This window comes from Amphiura filiformis, unplaced genomic scaffold (genome assembly GCF_039555335.1).
Source record: "Amphiura filiformis unplaced genomic scaffold, Afil_fr2py scaffold_30, whole genome shotgun sequence".
NCBI lineage: Eukaryota > Metazoa > Echinodermata > Ophiuroidea > Amphilepidida > Amphiuridae > Amphiura > Amphiura filiformis.
In genome coordinates this window covers 871,356-895,076 of record NW_027305494.1, presented here as the reverse complement: position 1 = coordinate 895,076, position 23,721 = coordinate 871,356, and the positions used below count along the sequence as shown (strand labels likewise).

At 36.7% G+C, this 23,721-nt stretch overlaps 1 protein-coding gene across 1 annotated transcript in view; it reads left to right on the top strand.

Moving 5' to 3' along the window:
* The window catches only part of LOC140143859 (spectrin beta chain, erythrocytic-like), a 224,963-nt gene that overhangs the window by 180,845 nt on the left and 20,397 nt on the right, over positions 1 to 23,721 (top strand). Inside the window, exon 2 of the mRNA XM_072165672.1 lies at positions 13,194 to 13,255. Within this exon, the coding sequence (XP_072021773.1) occupies positions 13,194 to 13,255 (62 nt within the window). The remainder of the gene's footprint in view (positions 1 to 13,193; positions 13,256 to 23,721) is intronic.

Genomic DNA, 23,721 nt, shown 5'->3' with positions numbered 1-23,721 from the left:
CCCGACCCCGCCACCCCTACAAGTTTGGTCCGAGTAGGGATCCCAAGTCGGATAAAGGCGATCATATGGTGTGACGTCACCTTTTGGGTGAGTCCACCGGGGATCGGGGGTTTTGTTATTTATTCATTTATGTGGGACAAAATGACTATTGGTTTTTCCGCATCTCGGGATCGATGCAAGAAGTATCTTAATCAACATCGGAAAGGTAAGATCGCACCGGTTATGAGTCTACCAAACATTTTTGTTTGGGACTATTATGCACAACCTCTAATATGCTCAAATTGCAAGGTCCAAGTTCATATTTTTTCAGGAATTTGTTTTATCATAAATAAGATGACATCATGAATTTGAAAAATTTTGTTGCTAGATGGAATACCCTGGTGATGCCCACCCACCCTTAGGAGCTGGAGGGGCAATTCCCCCCACAGAATTTGTTCACATATAAAATGGGACAGCAAAGAGTAAAGTGTCTGAAAATGGGACAAAAAATTGACAAATGAGGATGACAATTTGCCTTTGCCCCCCCCCCCACACACACACACGCTAAAAACTGGCTACACCCCTGTGGTTAATTTTAAGGTAAAAAGTTCCATTCCATGCAAAAATATAACATACCAAAGCAAACATCAACAATTGATGTATGCTTCAAGTACGCTCTTGTCAAAAGTTTACAGGAAAATATTATAACACAAAAAGATGAGATGAGACTGCTATGAGAAGACACATCTTCCCATGGCATATACATACATACACATTAGTTGATTTGTTCCAATGCTGTACAATAGTGTCAATTTCAACTTCTGTAAAATAAATAGAGCTGAACATAGGAAGAAATCAAGCAGAAAATATACTTTGGCCCAATATAAACACCTTAGTAGACAGAACTAAAGGCATTATTTGATTTTTGGGAAATATAATTCGGTTATGTCATTGATATAAAACAAGGATGTAAAAATACTACATTTTGTAAACTGTTTTGTTATGACAAAAACATAGTGTTAACATGTTGACGGAACAGTTGGGGTTGTGAACACTTTGTTTTCATGTGCAAATCTTTTACTTTTAAATGTGTTTTTTTGTACATCATTAAAGTAAAATAAACTTGCAAACAAACAAAATAAAAAAACTCAACAAACAAAAATACAGCGAGATATAAGGCCATCTTAAGGGGGTACTACACCCCTGGCCAATTTTGTGCCTATTTTTGCATTTTTCTAAAAAATTATAACACATTGGTGACAAGTTAGATATGTATATTATAGGGCAAGGACTACAACTACTGTACTGAAAATTCAGCAACTCAAAGCAAGTAGTTCATTGATTTATTGATCAAATATTGGTTTTCCTCATTTTTGACTGTAACTCCACAACTGTTGTCTGTGCTGAAATAAAATTTCCAGTGCAGTAGTTGTAGTCCTTGCCCTATAATATACATATCTTACTTGTCCCCAATGCGCTATAATTTTGGAGAAAACTGCAAAAATAGGCACAAAATTGGGTAGGGGTGTAGTACCCCCTTAATTTAATTGTTAGTCTCAAAGCTCCAGTCCAAGCGCATTAGTAAAATCGCCTGTTTTTACTGTGTTATTCCTGCAGGATTTAGTAAATTTTAACTCTATCGCACAAAAATCTTGGGTCTCACATCGTCATAATAAAAATAGCTGTTAAAGTCGCAAATGTCAATAAAATTCTTCATCTTAACCAGAGTAAAACTATGAGAGATGAAAGGTGGACGATACATTTGATATTCACTGTGGAAATAAGCAGGGTAACAATTTTCCAGGTACCGGAAGTACGCAAACTAACTGTGTAGCAGAGATTATAACCAGTTTTGCCCAAATTGCTTTCTGGACTTCTGGGTTTTTGGTAAAAAGCTGTGCATTGAAAAATTCAGGCAATTTTTGCTCTCAGTGGAGACATGCAGGGTAACGGATTTTGGAATTTCTGTAAAAAAAAGCAGATAAAAAAGTGTGCAATGGCGTGTCATCTGCGGAAACACACTGAATGTTCAAGCATTGAGTGCTGGTTACAACAAGTTGATTCAATTTGGATTCGTTAAGATTCCAGTGCTTTGTGTGCTCTCCCAATTCCAAGCACATATTTATTTTCTGAATAATTTAAATATAGCTACTAGTTACGTGAGTTTACTTTAAGTGGCCAGCAAGGCTATACCAGTTGTAGAAATTATCATGATGATACAATGTACACTATATAGCTATAAATATACAACCCATTGCTTCTGACATATGCAAATTATGGCGTAGCGTACATGTAAGTCATCCTATGGGGGGCATGCACTGACCATGATTGGGGGCACATGGTTTGATTGGGGGGGCACAGCCTGTGTTTCAGCAATTCTCTTATGGGATTTCCTAAATTTTCAAATCAATTGGGGGCATATCCCTGCCCCTATGACGCTATACCACTGGACATATGCGAGTGTAGGAAGTGAAAATACAATCAGTCCAACCTCTCTTAACCAGCTATGGGATCAAGCATTGACTGAAAAATCTGGATTTAAGTGAATTATGTGTAATTTAGCATTGAACATGTTGAATGTCTGAAGTGCTAAAATTGGGACAACAACAGATTTTTCAATATTGAGTAACAACACTGAAGGATGGCATTTGAGCGTTGTGTGCAATATAAATGTGTTTTAAGACTTTTTTGAGACACATCTATATTGCATGAAATTAAGTTGTCTGAGTATGAAATGAAGTTGTCAAAGCATTACAAATTTATTTTCTTTTGAAGATCATTGTGGTTAAGATCACACTGCTGAATAGCAGTGTGATCTGTATAAAAGAGGTCCAGATAAGGGTTGGACTAAATTGATGAAACTTAATGTGTGTAAAATGCCATTTTAAAGCCTGCTATTGCGATATCCTTTGAAGTTACCAACAGGTACATTGTAAATAGCAGTGAATGTCTTGATGCTTAACATATCCCTCTAGATCTATCCAAGCATGATATGTAAGTGTCAAAGTTGGCACTTCCTAAACGTGCAAAAATGTATTTCCAGTCTAGTCATTTATAGTCATTTATGGGATATGTATAGAATCACTTCAATTTTTAGTAGCACAATCATAAAATACTGATATCTTTTCCAATCAAAATTACAAAACAAAATAACCACTTAGTATCAGAAGCAATGACTTTCAGGGGCATCCCCTTCTCGATTTCAAATTATTACCTAATCTGTTTTCATCCATTTAGAATCATCTTTTTTCCTCTTCAATTTTGAATCCCAGCATTAAAATTCCTATGAATCACTAGGACAGATAGTTTCCCCTGCGGTACGATAATGGTAATTTGTATTCGAGTCGTCTTGCTGTCTGCCGACTCAACAACATCAAAACTAAAATTGCGTATGCTGCAAAACAAATTCTGCGAGAACATTATGTGAGCTTCTCATGAGCCCCGCAATTGTTTTATCATAGTATTAATAACTTGGTAACCATGGTAATGATAAAATGAGAGAATACAAATTTGAGAGGGAAGAAAGACACATCTTTTATTTTGAACACGTTGAATTCTGCAGTAATGAGAATAGCAGAATTGCATTGACTATATCGTAGATCGGAATAATAGAGGATCATGCTCTTGCATCAAAAGACGCGTCGTTAGTGGAGATGTGATTGAACTGGGGTGAGCATGAGCGTGTATGCATGAACAACAGATTGACTGCATGTATATGTAGTATGCTGGGGTTTTCCCTTATTAATATCAAGGATTTTGTTTATACTGTGTGACTCATACCTAACAAGTGTGGGGTAAAATATGAAGATAAAATCATTTTGGAGTAATGGGATAAGATGTACACATGTATTAATATACAGTGTATGATAAACATGATAAAGAAGTATTTGTTTTGATGAAAAGAGAGCACTCAGAGCAGATTGTAATACATTTGGTAACTTGGCATCTGTGACCCGAAGTAGAATAAAATATAATTGGAGGATCTGTTTCCCGTGTTTACATCAATTGGTTAAAGCAATATTACGTAACATATCCATAAAAAGTAGATTTGTAAATTTCTATCTACAAAATGTTTGTTTTCACAATTTCACTGTCACAAATTCCCCCTTTTAATTTTGAGAGGTAAAACGAAGAAAATCATTAATTAATTCCAGCGCAAGTGTCGCCAATGTGTGTCACTTTGTTGTCCATGACTGAGGTGATGTTATAAATATCCCGTACACCATGTACATGTATGTACAGTGTTATGAACATCGCGTACACCATGTATGTACAGTGTTATGAACATCGCGTACGGGTTCAACTAATATTTGGGCGGATTGAAGTAAATGACATAGACAGGTCATAAATAAAGCACTTAATTGTGAAATGTAAAAATCAGAATGTTGAAAATATGAATGCATTCATTTGTTTTAAGAATTATGTGTTGTAAATTTATTTTCCTTCTTTGTGTTTGATGCGACTTCCACTTCGATCTACATTGTACTGTGTTGTATTTAATCATTCATTAACCAGAATATTGATCTTAGAGTCACCTGCAAAAGGCATTAAGTACAATTGCAGTACATAATCGTTTTGTCAGTTTAGCAGTCAACACAGACCACTTGCATATCTTTAATATAGAAAGTCAGATGCTCGCCACTGTAGTACGCCTTACTTGTGTATTTCAGCAGTGTAGTATTTTAAAAAGGGGAAATTATTGTGCAAAGTTCCATCATTGATAAACCTGAATGCCGCAGTCTTCAGTCATCTGTAAAGATTATATAGTGTTGAGCAGGGTCCAGTGATTTGAGTGGGAAAAAATAGCAAATTTCCCAGATTGCTGCTTTTTTTTTAGGGTAATTTTTGTAGGGAAATTGTGTAAAACATGGTATGTTTAGGCCTAATGGGTATTAAACTCATACGAACGAATCCTTGCTGTGAAAGTCATCCAAAAATGGCAATTTTTCACAGAAAATCTTTAGACATGGGCCCATGTTTATAAAAAAAAGAAAAGAAACAAGAAGCCCCGTAAGACGACAATTTTAGGTAAAAATTACCCCAAATGGGATAGTTTTGAAGCTCGGTAATACACCTCGTCAAAAAATAATAATGGTAGACGTACCCCAAAATCAGAGGTAATAATTATAAGGGCATTTTGTGATCCACAGCATCATCCCCCCACTTTTCTCAAAAAGAGTTGAGTTTTTTATACTGCTGGAAACCTCCTCTGACTACATTAATGTTTATGTACAAAATATTTCTTGCAGATTACCGGTAATTTTGTTTAGCAAAAATATCATGAAATTTGAATTACGTTCTGGTACACCATAACAAGATTACAACACATTGTCTATGGAGCAGTGTAATTCACACAATCATGCATGACTCGCAGACACAAAATCGGAATGAACTCAAATTTTGGGAATAAGTTTTTTTAGGGATATCTACTGAATAACAGGCCTTGCCGTTTGAGGCGAGCGATCGCTCTCGCTCGCCACCGCTTGCCCAAACTCGATTTCTAGTGAGCGATTTTCTACTCGCCAAAGACACTAAATATCACTCGCTGCGAATCTTCCAAAATCAGCCATTCATGCATTTCAGCATTTAGGCCTAATCGATTCTGTGCCCCTTCCAAGGCCAAGCGTAGAAAGTCAAAACATTTCAACGTAAATACATAAACCGTATTAAGACCGAAGCTCTACATGATTATGCCCAAATAAGAGATATATTTGTGAAAATTCAACCTCTCGAACTCGCCTAGAGTCATGCTAGCAGTGATTAACCACTACGCCTTTAAAATCTAGGACGGCAAGGCCTGGAATAATGTCATGGGGATGTTAGGATCACAAAATACTCGTTTAATGTGCAACAATAATTATCAATCAATGTGACCGTTCGTCATGTTCGTCTTTGTGTCACCTGTAACAGATCCCATGGTAATAGACACTGCAGTCTATACATATTCTGTCAAAGTCCTAGGTACAGACACATGTGTTTCCTCCCATTCCTACATTTCAGACGCAGTATTTCCTGTGAACGCTCCTTTTATTTCACCAATGTGACATGATATGTGCGCAATACTTGACAGATCTGTACAACATTTGAAGTACCATTGCTTGGCTATTCCAGTTGAAATCCATACACCCCCTATGGAAAACATGACCTTAATCTTCCACACAGGGGGTGTGAATTTCAAATGGGGTTACCTGAATGGCTGACTCCATTTGAAATCTACATGTACACCCCTTGTTTGGGGAGATTAAGGTCATGTCTTCCATAGGGGGTGTATGGATTTCAATTGGAAGAGCGCAATGCTGATGGTGATGTCACCTACAATGTATTGTGATGAAGGAATTCTATTCAACAGTGTCACTTTTCATAGACCCCTTTCCGTAAATACATGTATATATCCCATCATGCACTAGTCACCTTTTCAGTGAATCAAAAAAGTCACTGCGATTAGATCCATGATGTACAATGTATGCCATTGATGCGGACATCTTTACTGCACAATTGAAGAATGTTCAACTTTTGTACACATCAATGAATTACGGAGTAAAGATTTGCGCATCGGTAATACGTCATATGGGGTCTAATTGCGATTTATAGTAAAGGTTGCATAAAATGCATTCTTTTCTTCACATACATGTACACATAATTTCAAAACACAATTTTTGTGTATGATAAATATCAGGTTATATAACAACATTTAAAAAATGTTATTGCAAAATATTTTTTGTCAAGCATTTTTAGCATTTTGTTAGAATATTTTGCATTGAATTTTCAAAAAAGTTTTCTAAATGTTATTAAAACCCTTTATATAACCCAACTTTTAAACGTTTTGTAAAACGTGTTGTGTTTGCTGGGAATCTAGCCATTGTGCTTTGGAATATGTCATACTTGTATGAAGAGCAGCAAGGGCTGCATATTTTAATTTTTGAGAGCAATTTTGCCACATTTCATTTTAAAAGAAATCCTGAAGAATAAATTTTATTGGAGGAAAATGTTTCAAAATATTGTGTTTGTTTAAAAGCCAGTTGAAATCAATGACACTGACCAACAATTTGTTGTTTTACGTCTTAACTATTTTGTAACTACATGTAATTTGACCATATTGATGATAGTAATTTGATTTTAACTTTTACCATCAAACTTAAAAATACAAGTTCAACTGTGTCAACTTAGTTGAAAAAAGAAAAATGTGTCTCACATTTTGGTTTGTGGTATTACAGGAAACAAACATGTTATTTTTTCACCATATTACCTAACAGATAGTACGATGCATGCCCCACATTGTACGTCTTCAAATTAATGGTACCTAACCAGGCGGCTTGTATGTCTGTCGGAGGAATCTAATTCATTAAACATTTATCAATTACATGTGAGGTGAATTCTCTAAGTTAAAGAGACTTTAAGTGTATGGTGCTAGCTGCAGATGGAGGCATATATTACTACCGGTGCGTCGTTGAGCAGGAAAAACCTCCTATGTGTTTGTGGCCCCTGAACATGTTTAAAACAAAACTACCAACTGGTTGCATAGGAGGTTTTACTTTTAAACATGTTCAGGGGCCAATGACACATAGGAGGTTTTTCCTGCCCAACGACGCGGTGCTGCTGGTTGTAAATGAACAGACTGTCAGTAAATTTGAGGAATCTTATTTGAAGGGGAAATAAACAGATAGGTACACCTGAAATGAAAACATTTGTTCCTTTAAAAAAATTCTTCCTAGAGAGGGGAAAATTGACTTTTTAGCATTTGTTTAAACTATATGAATCTGAAATAATTAAGATGTATTAAAATTAAAATGTCAATAAGAGAGTACACTTCTCCGTAGTCCACTTGCCCATTTTGCATACTCTGGTTATTACATTTAAGCATAAAAGATTTATATTGATTTGTGTGCAACTGATAGATTTTCACATCTGTATCTGATCTTTTCAGTCACCCTACTCCCTCTGTTTGTTAGCTTCCCAAGTGGACTACTGGTTAAGATTTTTAACACGGGACTCTATGGAGAGTTAGGCCAATTTCTGGCCTAATTAAAATTGTAATGCATCTTTAAATGAATCTGCCTTGTGATTGGTCGCCCATATCTCGCTATGGTTTAAATCTTCCGGGCCCGCGCCATTACCATTAACTACACCGTACACAACTATCTGTGGTATTTGCGGCGCTTTTGTGTTGACGTGAAAGTTAATCTCTCATCAGACATCTAGCGCGTCTTGTACTATACCATGCTTAGTACTTGTGGTTAATGGACTGATAAACAAGTATGCTTGACAGTGTGTTTTTAGAGAGCAAAGTCCGGGGCAAAGTTCTGCTTAAAATTCAAAGTCCATAGTAAATATTTTTCGCGTGGTTCGCTATCAATAAACTGGTAGATTCCAAAATCAGAATTGTTCAGTATTAAAGTGAGCCATTATAATTATGCAAGATAATGTTGCATTCAATTACTTTTATTGTCACTAATCATCTGATATTCTTAATTCTTTATGACCATTTTACTATTGAATACTTTAATTTTAATAAACATCAGTATAATTTTGAGTACAACGAAATGGGTTCATCATGACTAATAATAACATATTTTTAATAAAATTCGACTATGGCATAGTCTAATAAGAGAGCGGAAAATTGACTTTTTAGCATTTGTTTAAACTATTGGAATCGGAAATATTAAATGATGCATTAAAATTAAAATGTCAACAATATTTTTTAAAGCTATGATTGTTAAATGTAGGTCATTTAATTATGTCATTGGAAATCGGACCGTTTTGACGCAGTGAACTTTAAAAGGAACTAGCTGTAGAATCACTACCATCAGAAAATACTTAAATTGTAATCAGAGTAAACAAACTTAAGTCAGTTCAGAATATAGACTATAGGCATTGTTTGTGAATGATTCATCTAAATTCCGCTTTAATTCCATTTTAATGTGGCCAAGCAAATTCCAAATTGATCATCCACACAGCCAAAGCTAAGATAATTATGCTATGCTGTTTCTACTTAAACTGATTATCTGCGAGTTGCTGGAAGGAGAACGTACTGCCGACTCTTTTGAATGGCATCTCAGTGCGGTGTAATATTTCGTGTTATTAAATCGCTGATTAAGTTAATTCCCTGTACTATAAGCTAACATGGGGGAAATCTACATAGGACAGGAGAACTGCATTAGCACGTATCAATGTATACTTTTGTGGTCTGTGTTGCATCTAAGCAGGCGTACCATACACTATATACCGTAATTGCTGTGGATGTATAACAGTGTTACTTTCCCAGTGCAACTTGTAGAAGCATTACCTGACACACTTCTGTTATATGTGACATGTCCGGGTGGGGGGGAGCTGAAGTCCCCCACACTTTGTTAAAAATCATGTAAAATCAGCCGTTTATTGGCGATTTTAGCCACTAAGCCCGCCGCGTAACTTTGAAAGGCCCTCTGAACCCCCGCAGGAAAAGATCCTGGACACGCTGGTGCATGGCATGCACTTGCACACTACAGCATATGTCTAAACGTTAAACAGCAGTGGTGTAATTAACAGGGGACAGGGAGGGATCCCCCTCCCCCCTCCTTCTCCCTGCATCCCCCAATAAGTTGTCTGTTTGAACATATGCTTCAATAGAGGATCAGTATTTAGATTCCCATTCCCCCCTCCACCTCTCCCCCGGCAGATATCTCCCTGATTCCACCTTGATTGCAAAGTGTAGTTAGGCTACTTTGTGTGCGACATTCACAATATAAGTGTGTGATATTTGCATCATATAGACCGTCTCAAAGTGCACTACATTGATCTAGATTTCAGAAGCACTGCATTGATGCGGTTTAGTACCCCATGTGAATAGCTCCATTGGCAATGTGATAGCTTTGCTGTGCAGGTTCTCCGATAAGAAAGGATAACTGGCCGAGCTAACCTTTCTTCAAAGGTGCCATGTGTCAATTAGATTTCTCATTTCAAGATAAGTTTATGAAATTGTGTTATGATTATAAATATTTGAAATTAAAACATTGGTAGATATGGGGATGGAGTGGACTGTTGCCAAACAAATCTTGATAGTATAGCAAAACAAATCTAGATTTAATGTTGGGCATAAACAACCATCTGCAGTGTGTTTTAGGTTAGGGTTCAGATTTGAGATAGGGTTTGTTTGGGATTGGGGTTAGGGTTAGGACAAGGGTTTATGGTTAAAGTTAGGGTTTAGGGGTGCGTTTAGGGTTAGAGTAATGACCCTACCGAGTGACAAACCTTTGGAGTATTGACCCTTCTGAATAAAGACCTTTTGGAGTAACAAACCTTAGGAATATGAACAAGGCAAGCATTAATGTTATTGCCACATTGTTCATGTTCTTGATCAGACCTTATTCAGAAAAGTTGTGGAGAAAAGTTGTTGATTCTCTGCAGCTGTATGCAACAAAACATATCAAACTCATCAGAACATCTTATACAGCAAATTGCTCAATAATTGTCTGACAATAAGCAATTAATTCTAAAGCTATATCATGCGCAATAACAAGCACATAACCTTTGTTGCTTATTGGAAAAGCAATTGCCGAATACCGATATGTGATCAATAAAGCGCTCCACAGACTCCGAGTATTGTACGTACAATATTGTATGCAACATATCTCGTTATTTAATCTATTGCCATTCTATTTCCAGTAATGTTTAAGTTCTACGAATGTTTGATGACGAAAAATCGATAATATGTTACATACAATATGTAGCAGAAATATATTATCGATTTTACGTCATCAAACATTCGTTAGAACTTAAACATTACTGGAAATAGAATGGCAATAGATTAAATAATGTACATATTGTACATACAATATTTTACGTATACAATAAAAAGTCTGTATACTGCTTTAGTTGCTAGCATGCCCTAGCATCAAATCGCAAGAAGTTGACTTGAAGGCAACTTTGTCAATACATCACAAGTCATTACTGGACACTAGTAGAGATTGTGAAAATACTACCAGTGTTTGATTATAGCAATTTTTAATAGCTGCAACTGCTATATGCCTTTCACAATGAAATATGCCCAGGGAAATATGTACCAATGTTCAACGCACAGGAAAATTTGTCTTCATTTTCACACAAACAAGATATTAGATTATACATGATGATAGTAAATAATTAAAAAACTCATAACATTAACAGCATCTTTTGCGCTTATATGATCTTTGAAACAGCTTGTGGTGTATTTTGCTGTAGAAAAATTAGAGCAATATATAGAAAACTGGGTTACAAGTGCATGTTTATTGTGTGTCGGAAGAAAATTGATGAAAGAAAACAATGCCCATGCCATCCCACCTGGTGAAACAGTAGATTTGACATGTCCTCCTTGCGATGGATGAAAACAAGTTGAATCATGTCACTGGTTTGTTGTCTTGTTGTTGTTGCTGTCGGCTTTGCTTAATTTCTTCGCTACACTATGATGTGTGATTGCTTTTCATGATCAAAATCACCGCTAGTGATGATATTAAAGATGAGGATGATTTGAAGTTCATGTTGTTATGAATTGAAATGAAACATTCTGTTATTTTGTATTCTATTTATTTTGATTCTTGATGATGATGATAATTATGATGACTATGTCGATGATAATTATGATGAAGATGATAATTATGATGACGATGATAATTATGATGACGATGATAATTATGATGACGATGATAATTATGATGATGATGATAATGATGACGATGTTGATAATGATGATGACGTTGAAGATGACAATGATGATGACAATGATGATAAGTACCATGATGATCATGATTACCTTGACAATCATGATGACCATGGTGAAGACCAGATATCTATAAGGAGGGTGATGATGATGATGATGATGATAATGATGATTATGAAAACAATGCACATGCTATCCCACCTGGCGAAAAACTAAGTTTGACATGTTCTCCTTGCAAGGAGATGGATAGAAGCAAGTTGATTCATGTCATTGGTTTGTTGTCTTGTTGTCAGTTTTGCTTGATTTTTTTGCTACACTGTTATTCGTTTGTGTTATTACTTCTCATTGTCAAAATTAATATCAGTGATGATGATGATGATGGAAGTTCTTGTCAAAAATTGAGATGGTACATTAAGGGGTGGGGTATGAACGTTTGGACAGTATTTATTTTGGGACATTAGAGCACATCAGACATATCGAATTGCATTATGAATACGAAGAATGTCCTTCTGATATCAAATAATTTTGATTTTTTGAAATTCGCAATGTAATATACATTTTATGGCAAATCATTAAAAATTGATATTTTTGATATTTAACAGTACTCGGAGTAAACTTTATAAATTTGATGATTTATACTTGAAGTGTATGTAGGTGGGATGAAAAGCCGACAAATGGCGACGATCAATTGAAAATTTTGACCTTTCAGTATTGAAGATATGGATTTTTTTCCCAAAACACCAAAAAAAATTAGGTCTTTTTGGGAAAAAATCCATATCTTCAATATGAAAGGTCAAAATTTTCAATTGATCGTCGGCTTTTCCTCCCAGCTACATACACTTTAAGAATATATCATTAGATTTATAAAATTTACTTCGAGGACTGTTATATATCAAAAATGTGAAAAATATCAAATTTTAATAATTTGTCATAAAAGTTGTATTATATTGTGAATTTCAAAAAATGAAAATTATTTGATATCAGAAAGACATTCTGCGTATTCAGAATGCAATTTGATATGTCTGATGTGCTCTCATGTCCCACAAAAAATACTGTCGAAACGCTTAAAACGCTCATTCCAGATCCCTTAATTGATTAGTATTTCTTCTATGCTTGATTCTTTATGATGATGTCAACAACAAGGACCTTCATGATGACCATGATGGTGACTATGACAATCATGATGACCATAATTCTGATGATGATGATAAGGGTATGTTGATGATCATGCTGATGATGACTGAGACAGATGACAATGAAACTGATGTTGATGATAATGATGACATTGAGAAAGATGATGATGATGAGGTAATAATGTGGAGGATGAGAAGGAGGATGACAAGTCAACAACTCATCTATGTACAATGTTTGTGATGTCAACAATGACAATTATACATTGACAGTTGACAGCAACAGCAATGTCAAAGCTTATGAAAGCTATTTACCTTGATTATTTGTACACATGCTCAAATGTTCTATGATATTTGTACTCAAAGCTTTGAATGCTATCTTATGAACTCTTTTCCTCTTTGTTTACTTGCAGACGAAAGGGAAGATATCCAGAAGAAAACTTTCACAAAGTGGGTGAATGCACAGTTAGCCAAGGTAAGATTTTTACATGGAATCTACAGGTACTGATTATGTTTGCATACAGTGAACAGCTCTTTTCAGAGCCACTGACTTCTGTATGGAACTACATTGAGTAGTAATTAATGGATGGTGTAAGTCATGTCCATCGTGACTTCTCTCTAGTCCGAATGGTTCTCTAGTCCAAAGGGTTGCTTGTCCGAAGGTTCTCTAGTCCGAAGGGTTGCTAATCAGAAAACCAAATTAAGTTTGCTGATCCGAAGGTTTTCTAGTCCGAATATAGAATAAGGGTTAGGGATAAGGGTTAGGGTAAGCGAGTCTTATTCTATATTCGGACTAGAGAACCTTATTCATTATTCGGACTAGTGAACCCTCGGACTAGAGAACCCGATATTTGGACTAGCAAACCTTTTTCAGAATTTGGACTAGCGAATGATAAATTACGTGTTCGGAGTAGCGAACCTTCGGACTAAGGAGCCTTTGGACTAGGGAACCTTCGAACTAGAGAGTTGTCACCATGTCCATACCAAGGTAATATACTTAGGATAATCAGAAGATAGTAGATTGTGCAGTCATGTTGGTGGCGGTGCTGTGATTAGATGTTAGGTCATTTTTACAGCACCTCAGAATCAAGCTTTGGCTCTTTTCAATAAAAACAAGAAAATGTAAAAGAATCTACTTTTTGGCCTGAACCTGTCAAACTTGTCACTTTTTGGGAAACAAAGTTGCCAAATTTCCATGCATATCAGGTCTTTAGTACCTTCTCTCCATTTAACCCTACAACACTTTAGTAAACCATAAAATTTCTATTCAGTTCCCTTACACTATGGACCACAATGGCCTCATCCCAATGGCATAGTTTAATAACCTCAATTAAACAATCATAGTGCTAAACTTGACCTCAAGTTACAGAGTATGAGTTTTTGTACCCAAATTTTCAAAGGTCATTCAATGAATGTACAAATGTATTGGGTTTAAAGAAATGTGCCCTGATAGATGAGCATGTTGTGGATCCTAGTCTTAAAAAAGATGGTAAAGTTGTCTCTGTATCTCTGCTAGCTGATATGAAAGCGATACAAGTGGTGAAACGAACTGCATTGATATGTGTCATGTAACTAAAGCTCCACATAATTGTTCCGATCGCACCCTTGCAAAATCGAAATGTCAGCTCGCTGGTGGAAGTCAAACCATGATTTCATAATTCGCTATGTTGGTGATACAGAGCATAAAAACCTCAATTAAATTTGACCTTTGTAGAAATTGACAGTCTTTAGCTAAACAGTAAATGCCAGTTGCTCTCGTTTAATCACATTGACTTACACGCATTGTACATAAATGAGGAGCATAAGTATGGTAGATTTAAAAAATGAGATGAATTGTGCCGATACATACAGTGTGTGAGATGATGAAATGCATGCGTGGATGTGAGCACCATGTTGATATCGAAGCAAAGAGGACTGCAGGAGGTAGCATTTTATACATTTGTAAAATGATTTGTTGAATGTCCTTACTGGTTGGGGAAGGTTATACATTTGGGTTAAAGAATATTTTGAGGCTTATACGAGGGGGTATCAAAAAGTTTTAGAAATCGCCCAGAAGTGAGCCAGCTATATCAATGAAATTTTGTCAGTGCAATCACTGGTCCTTATGTACACTATGGTGCAAAAATGGTCTCATCAGTATGTTTACTTTTTTTACAGGCGACGCTAGATGCTAATAACCTGCTGCCCCAGTTACTGCGCATAAACTGCAAGATTGAGAAAATTGAGGCAAGCAGCGTTATTAAGATCCTGCATTTGAAGGGTTGCAGTGCCTAGAAAATCGATGATGAAATGAAAGTTATCTTCGGTGGTGATTGTGATATTGTCACTGTTGCTTTTTGAAAAATGAATTTTTATTTCATCACTGATTTTTTGGGCACTGTAACCCTTAAAATGGAACTTAATCATGCTACATGCCTCAATTTTCTCAATTTTGCTGGTTATGCGGTTACATAGGCAGGTACTGACATCTAGCACCTGTATAAAAAGTAAACATTCTTATGAGACCATTTTTGCATCATAGTGTACATAAGGACCAGTAATTGCACTGACAAAATTTCATTGATATAGCTCTTTCACTTCTGGGCGATTTCTAAAACTTTTTGATACCCCCTCGTACCTATAGGTTAATTAAAGTTAAGGTTATGGCCTTTGCTGGATTTTGTATTCATGTATCAAATCTTTACACATCTGTATATCATATATGATGGAATGTTTGCTGTAGTCAAAAAATAAATAAACAAAAGAAAGATGGACATAAACAAATATAGAAAACTGCACAAGCAAACAAACACAAACAAGAAAATAACTTCTGATACTATATATGTGACATGATCAAGGAGAATGAGTCACATGTCGACCCTGGTCGAAAATGAGTTTTACATATTTGTCTATAGAAGCCATTTAGAGCTTTCAGAAACTGAAAACCCTGTGTTGATACGACTTTTCTTTACAATGTTATGTCAATTTATCAACCGTTGAAAACAACATAAAACAAAAGAATTTTAACGCTTTGTTTGCCAATATCTCAAAAACAATATCAGCGACATACGACTCATTTCCCTTGATCGTGTCACATATGTTGCCAAAAGTGTATATCAAACGATTGCCAATTCAGATAGTTTTAGGGAGAATGTATTATAGTTTTTTATACTTAAAGGGTATCATGATCGGCAGCCTTATCCCCGATTTCCTTCATCAAGACTGAGATTTGTTATCTGTAGAAAGCTCATATTTTATCATTACCCCAGTAAAATTTAATGCCTGAGATATTTTTGGTTTAGATGGTGTGAACAAAAATGTGGTGAATTGTGGTAACCACATCAGGAGCAATATATCTATCCTATGGAACATGGAAAGGCACAACCGCTGGAGCAAATTGCTAAAAATTATACAACTCAAAATTTGGAAACTAAATGTTTTGATGGCAGGCCTCAATGTAAGATTGAAAACAGAACATGAACAAATCAGACCATGTATGCCCCTATAACATATAAGGGGAAAACAAACAAACAAACAAACAAACATGCAAGCAAATATAACATGCATCTCGCTGGTGATGTTGCCAAAAGGGTATCAAGTCAAGGCAAACAAATAGTATGTTTGGTGCATGTGTGCAGTTGTAGGTCGCATGTATGCATTAGTTTACTAACACCTGCTCAACCAGGGATTCTATGGCAAACCAATAATGACTGGCCCATATTAGCCGGAGTACGGTAATAATATTGTGTTCAGTGCAAGCTACACTGTTATATAACCGAATTGCGTTCAATATAAGCTGGGTATATTTTAGAGATGATGCGATTTCCAAGCATGTATGTTCTTGAGTGTGATGCCTCGCTGTGTAGAGTATGTACCACTAGGATCCACAATATGCTCATCTATCAAGGCACAGTTCTTTAACCCCAATACATTTGTACATTCATTGAATGACCTTTAAAAATTTGGGTATGAAAACTCATACTCTACAACTTGAGGTCAAATTTTCCAGTATGATTGTTTAATTGAGGTTATTGAACTATGCCATTGGGATGAGGTCATTGTGGTCCATAGTGTACCTTACATATGAAGTAGGCCTGTATACAGAGACTTGCTTCAATGAAGGCAGGGAATATGTGCCTCAATCCAAGAACCTACCCGCAATTTTCGCCTTTTAGATCATTTCAGCACAGATTCAATGGTCATTCATAAATTTTAATTGCCACGATAGATCGGTGTTTGTTTAGTAACAGTGACAAAGAAAATAGGCAGATGTTTACAGCAGAGATAAATATCGTAGTTTGTTGTTGATGAGGTAACATCAGATATTCAAAAGCCTTCAGATGTCGTTATAGCTCCTCTAGAGAGAAGATGTGTATCTTGTCTCAAATTTGCAATAAGATAAAAAGAGGCGGATGTCAGATATTGAATGAGAGATGTAGTAGTAGTAAATAATATGTAAACATAAACGCGGCAAATGTCTCAAAATTGAGATTTTGATAATGGCTGTATACATTTGTAAACATTGTAAAGATTAAGGAAATATTTTTGCATTTCCATTGTCAACCTTGGGTTCTAACCCTAACTTCCACCGTGCTTTTTGGCTATGGCAAAGGAAAGAATAAAGAAATAAAAAGAGAGAAGATGAACAAAGAATTTGTCTGTTTCCCTCTGGATTTGAACCCAGATCACCCTGCATGCTAAGAACTTGAAGGTTACGGGTTCGAGCCCCATCAACGCCATTGTGTTGTTCCCTTGAGTAAGGCACTTTATCTCGATTGCTCCTCTCCACCCAGGTGTATAAATGGGTACCGGTATTCTTAAATGCTGGGAAGGTAACAGACTCACTGTGGAGGAAGTGTAGCGATCCCCCTGCAGCAACATTACATGGAGGAACAGGCCCAATCGCTAATGAAAGAGAGATGAGCACTCTGATCACTGTTTATGTACAGGATCGCCTCCTTTACCTTTACCTTTTTTACGATCGAAATGATCACAACACAAAGCCTATAGCATATCATAATTCGGAATAGGTGCACAAGTCTAGGCTTGAACCAGTAACCAATGGATACTAACGTGCAATACATCAGTGAATTAGTTCTATGGGTATGACATCAGGGTCATGTTGCAGCTCATCATGAACGTACATGAGGATGACCTGTATATAGTCAAGTCTGACACAAAAATACACAATGACAAAATTTCCCCTGCGTAATAGCTGACACAGTAAGCAAAGATGCGCTAATGTCGTAACTGATTTATCAGGAGGGGAAGCCTGGGCCATGATGTTTTGCACTTCATCAAGATGTTTTCCCAGGGATGTTCTCTAGTCACGATCAGGCGAGAGCTTTACCTCCGACTTAACCTAATAGCATGATAGTCATAAAACTCAATTAATTTAACACAGATACATGTCTGTGCAAAAGTTAGCGAGATGTCAATGGTAAATTACCAAATTAAGTGCAAAAGCGTTTCTTGAAACAAATAGCAGCGTAAGTACACAGTACTTTATCAAGTAGAGATGTGAAGTAACTGTCTGGTTTGTAAGTAGTTGCAAGTGTTGTTCACTCTCAAGCAGCTGAGAAATAATACCTGTGATATACCGTGTGGAGTACGTGTACATGTATGTTAATTTCATCGTTCAATATAATGTGATAAAAAAGGCATTGCAAATACTGAAGTATACATTAGACTTAAAGGAGGATTTCGTAATCCTAGCATCCTTTTCGCCAGCGTTAGCTGGCTATGATCTAATTCGGAGATCGTCTTTGTTTGCTAAAGAGATTACGGGTACTAGCATTGGTTTGAATTACTTTGCGGAACTTTTTATGGTGAAAATATATAATAGACCTGTTATTGGATTTGTAAGAAAAAGAAAGTATGTTTTGCCGTTTCAACGAATGAATACGAGTGAGAATTTCAAAAGTTATGGTTTGAAGGAAATATGACATTAAAAGTTCATGCCAGGCCTATAATAGTTTCCACAGCATATCAACGAAAAGAAAATTATAGAATCCTTGTTATCAGGCGTTCTTAGATTTACATTAGCAGACCTCCTGGAGATCAGCACAGCATGAGATGTGAGTGTATTGATAACATGATTAAAACCTTTATGGACGTAAAAGTCAAAGTAAAAATATCCTATATCCTGTATCGTTTTATGGATAAAAATGACTCAAAATGTCATTTATGAAATAATTTATCTTAAACATCAGTTTTGTCTTTTCAACGGGAAAAATTCGATGCAATTTCAGGGCCTATTTTTGATATGGGTATAATTTATATACATGTAGGCCTATTATAATTGAACAATATCAGTCTTTATACATTTTATAATGTGCTATATTACGTATAAATTGCGAATTTATATAAAATTAATGTGCATGTATAAGGCAAGTAGGATGGCAGTTTTTAGCCAATTAACTAAAAACTGCATTTCTTTATATTAATAATGAGCTAAGGGTAGCCTAAAAGGCAGAAAAGACAAAAAGACAGAACAATTTGGAGTAATTAATTGACAGGAAGTTATAGGAGTTGTTTGGTTTGCTGTTTCTGTGTGCATGTTCTCATCATTGATGGTTTGGTGGACTGTCATGAAACATGATGGATCATAAAAAGAGTGATCCTAAAAATGCCACCACCCAAACTTATTACAAGGCATCTTCTGCATTGAAGCTGGCTTTCCCTTTAAAGGGAATTTTTTTTAATGATATTTTTCAGTAGATACCCACGAAAAAAGCTTATTCCCAAAATTTCAGTTGATTCAGTTTGACACCAGAACGAAATTCAAATTTGACGATATTATTTTGCTATACAAATTAATCTGCAAGAAGTTTTGGTATATACAAAAACATCATGTAGCCAGAGGTTACCAGTGGTATAAAAAATTTTTTGAGAAAAGTGGTATGGCTGTGGATCATGAAATGCCCTTTTAAGAGGTTAATACTCCATGTAGGTATCATAATTTGTATAGCTCCAAGTTATCACACAGATCACTCCTGGCATAGTCAGAAACCTTGAACCCAGTTGAGGGTGAGGAGCAGGCCCATAGCTAGGGGTGCAATACACCCCCATAAATAGGCAAAAGGATTGCTTTTTCTGTAAAAAATAGCAAAATTTGGCCATAAATGTCAAACTTTAGATAAATATAACCCAAATCATGATCTTTTTTTGAAATTTGTCTAAAATATAGGCTCCAAATTTTAAAATTTTCCTGACCTCTTCGGATGGTATCAAAACAGCTTATGAATTTTCCCGGCAATATTTTCTGAGAAAACGGCCACGCCCCCAGAACCGCTGCCTATGATTGGCTACTGGCACGCGACTCGACCCAGGGCATGGATGCACAACAGGTGTCGGCCTGATGTCACAACACGCATAGCTCCACCTTTTATTGATCTACAGGACAATGAAACCCTTTTCAACAACCCAGGGCTTATTACGCCAATGACAATTTTTGTTTTGATTGAAGTTGGCTCAATCAAAACCCGATTGTAGAGGGGATAAATGTCTGCTTTTGGCAAGAATGAAGATTTCTCTTGAAAAGATCTGCATTTGGAAAATCTGCACCCCCATGAAAAAATCCTGGCTATGGGCCAGAGGGTGGTGGGTGTAGGGAACACGCCCTGGGTACTGAGTGGCCTAAATTACCCAAATTGGATGATTTGTCATTATGAACCCATAGCCCAAAGCCACCCTCAGTACGAACCTGTATTTTAGAGTTAAATTTCTTTTAGAGTTACCTTAGAGTGGTCTGACTCTGAACCCATCCTCTCTTGTAAATCTGGTTGTCTTACTGTATATTTTGGGAATGACGTGCAATGCAATATTTATAACTGTGAGATAATAGATTGATTGATTGTGTGTTTAGTTGATATGGCGGTGTCTATATATTTCCTCATCCTCATCCTCATCCTCATCCTCATCCTCATCCTCATCCCTCACCCTCACCCCCACCTTCACCTTCACCTTCTCATCCCTTCATCTTCTTCTCCGTCTCCGTCTCCGTCTTTGTCTTTGTCTTTGTCTTTGTCTTCGTCTCGCCATCGCCATCGCCTTCGCCTTCACCTTCACCTTCATCCTCATCCTCATCCTCACCCTCACCCTCACCCTCACCCTCACCATCACCATCTCCATCTCCATCTCCATCTCCATCTCCATCTCCATCTCCATCTCCATCTTCTTCATCTTCATCTTCATCTTCATCTTCATCTTCATCTTCATCTTCATCTTCATCTTCATCTTCATTATCCAGTGGCAGCACCAGTATTTTTCTTTTGGGGCAATGGGGGAGTAGAAAATCGGAAAATTTGTTTAAAATATTGCATTTTTTGGCACAAAATAGTGGGATTCTCTAACTTTTTTTGTTCTGACTTAAGGGAGGGGGGAAACCAGTTCAGGGGAGGGGGCACTCACTAAAAATAAGTAACAGGGATGTGCAGCCACATTGACCCCCATATTTCAATTCTGACTAACCCAGTGACCCCCCTTTTTTTTTTTACTGAACTCTCTCTCTCTCACCCAATGACATCATTTTTTGATTTCAGGTCACCAAAAAGATCCCATTTTTTCCAAGAATTGAGGAAAAAATAGGGTCATCATGAGAGATTGTCAGAAATTTGTCAAATTTTGATGATCTTTTTTATCAAAAATTTGTCAAATTTAATAATTTGACCAAAAATGTTCCCAGTCTCATTTTAGGCAAAATTTACCCAGTCTCACGGAAAGACCCCCCTTTTTAACTGGCCTTCTCACTGAATGAACCCATTGTTTGGTGTCAAAGTTGTCACCAAATGACCCCTAGTTTCAAATTGGTGTCCACACATCACCATCACTTCTGAAGTCAACAGTTGCAATGCAGGCGTGTGTAGCGCGTGCGAAACCAGGAGTTGAGTGTTTACTTCATTGGAAGAATGAAATTGCATCAAAACTCAAAACTCAAAAATCAAAATTGCAAGTGAATGCTTAGGTTGGTTTTCAATGATTAACCAATGCAATCCGAGATGTTAATGTATGATTGAAAACAGCCCAGGATTAATATAATTACTCCAGCAAGAACCGTGACTTTACTTTAATACAAATGTTGATAATCGGCTGTGTAAGTGGTCAGTGCCAGTCATACCTTTACATAAATGGTCTGCGACTATTGAACCACAGACTATTGACACAAGTCGGGTACCACACTATAGTTGTGCATTGGCTAGAGTCAATGATCGATTGCTGCGACAAATTGCTGTATTTGAGCAAGATTACATTTATTAGACCGAAATTATGCAATTAATCAGTCTGAAGCTTGGCATGTTATGTAGGTTGGTACATGTAGTTAGCATGGTTAGTAAATAGATACTTGGTATGTTGTATGTAATTGTGTTTGTCTTTATGTTACTAAATTGAGAGTCCATAGCAAATGTCACCAAATTTGAGCCATATGGGGTTCCTGAAACGTTGCATTATTTTCCTAAAAATGACAAAATATGCTAGAATAGATGTGATATTTGGTACCCTACATTGCTCCTTTGCATCCCTTTTGGTGCATTCCTTTGATTACGAGGGATCACTGACACATAAACGTATTTATATCAACCCATCGCATTTTAAATTAAAAATTTAAACTGAAATACACTTAAAAGGTGATATTGTGTCAAAACACATTCGAGAATGCTCATATGTGGTAATATCAAGCATAATGTATGCTGTAGGAAAAATCACTTGAAAATGGCACAAATAGGTTTGCTGCACTAATTTGTGTCTCGCCTTTTATGTGTTAAGAACAAATGCATTATTGACTCAAGTCACATACAGCAATATGTAAAAAGGGATGGAAATGGTATGCTTGTATTCAGGAGATGGCCTGAATCATGGAGTATCAACCAAGTATCTGTGGTAGAACCTGAAATGTTAAGGGGAAGCAGTGTCAGAGTTAGCACTACTTTCGGGCTCTGTTGCTATTAGTATACTATCCAGAGAGGTTGCGTGACGCGCTCGATTCAGAACGCCTCGCGCTACGCGCTCGCTAAGTCTGTGAGGGCCACAGACTGCAGCTATGTCAGAGTAAGCTCTAGGGTCTTTAAGGAGTTCTTCAGGTTCTTGGAGCCTGCATGGAGGGTAGTGCAACATGCCTGGATATGCAAAAATGAGTCCTTTAAATATAAAATACATTTTGAGTGAAAATGTTAGGCTTAATAACAAAAAGGAAAAACTCAAAACTTTTTAGGGGCAAAGTCAACTTTTTACATAGAAATTGCAACTTACAAGCCCACTTTCACCTAAAAAGGTCAGCATTTTGAAAGTTCTGTATTCATCTGAACATGTAAGTCAAGTATCGCAGTGTCTGGTGCCCTATAAACTTTGAATACACGTTTATATGCTAAAATTATTTTAGCTTGGCCACTAACTTCAATTCTTAAATTATGTTTCACTATTTTCAGCAACAAGATGATAATAAGTATCTCTGGTACTAAAGTCGGAGTGTGTAACAAACTTGGTGGTTACCTTATTACCTGGGCAACATGCTAATGCCATTGCCTCTGTCAGAATGGAAATTGGGTCTAAAATGGGCTGATGCAGTATGAATCATTACTCGTTGACTGCCGATAAACGTCCCAATAAATCGGACTTAGTCACCGGTCAGTTCTCATGATAGATATCCATGGCTAACGATGGTTAACTATGAAAACATGTTAAAGGACATCAAGAAAATTTTCTAAGTTATTTATTTTGAGCTCTTTCGAGTATCGACGAGTAATGGATATATTCTGTAGATTTAGGTTTTGTCTGTGACTGCTAATGTGAGGCCGTCGAGGTCGTCACGGGCTCAAACTCGGTGGGTGGGTGTAGCTCTGTCCTGGCAAGAAGAAGTTTATGTTCGTTAAGTCATCCGACCCTGGGGCCCCCTCCCAGGGGTCATTTTAGTCAAACGGCTAACACCGGGAACTTGGGCCTGAACCTAGGCGGTGCGCGTCTCAA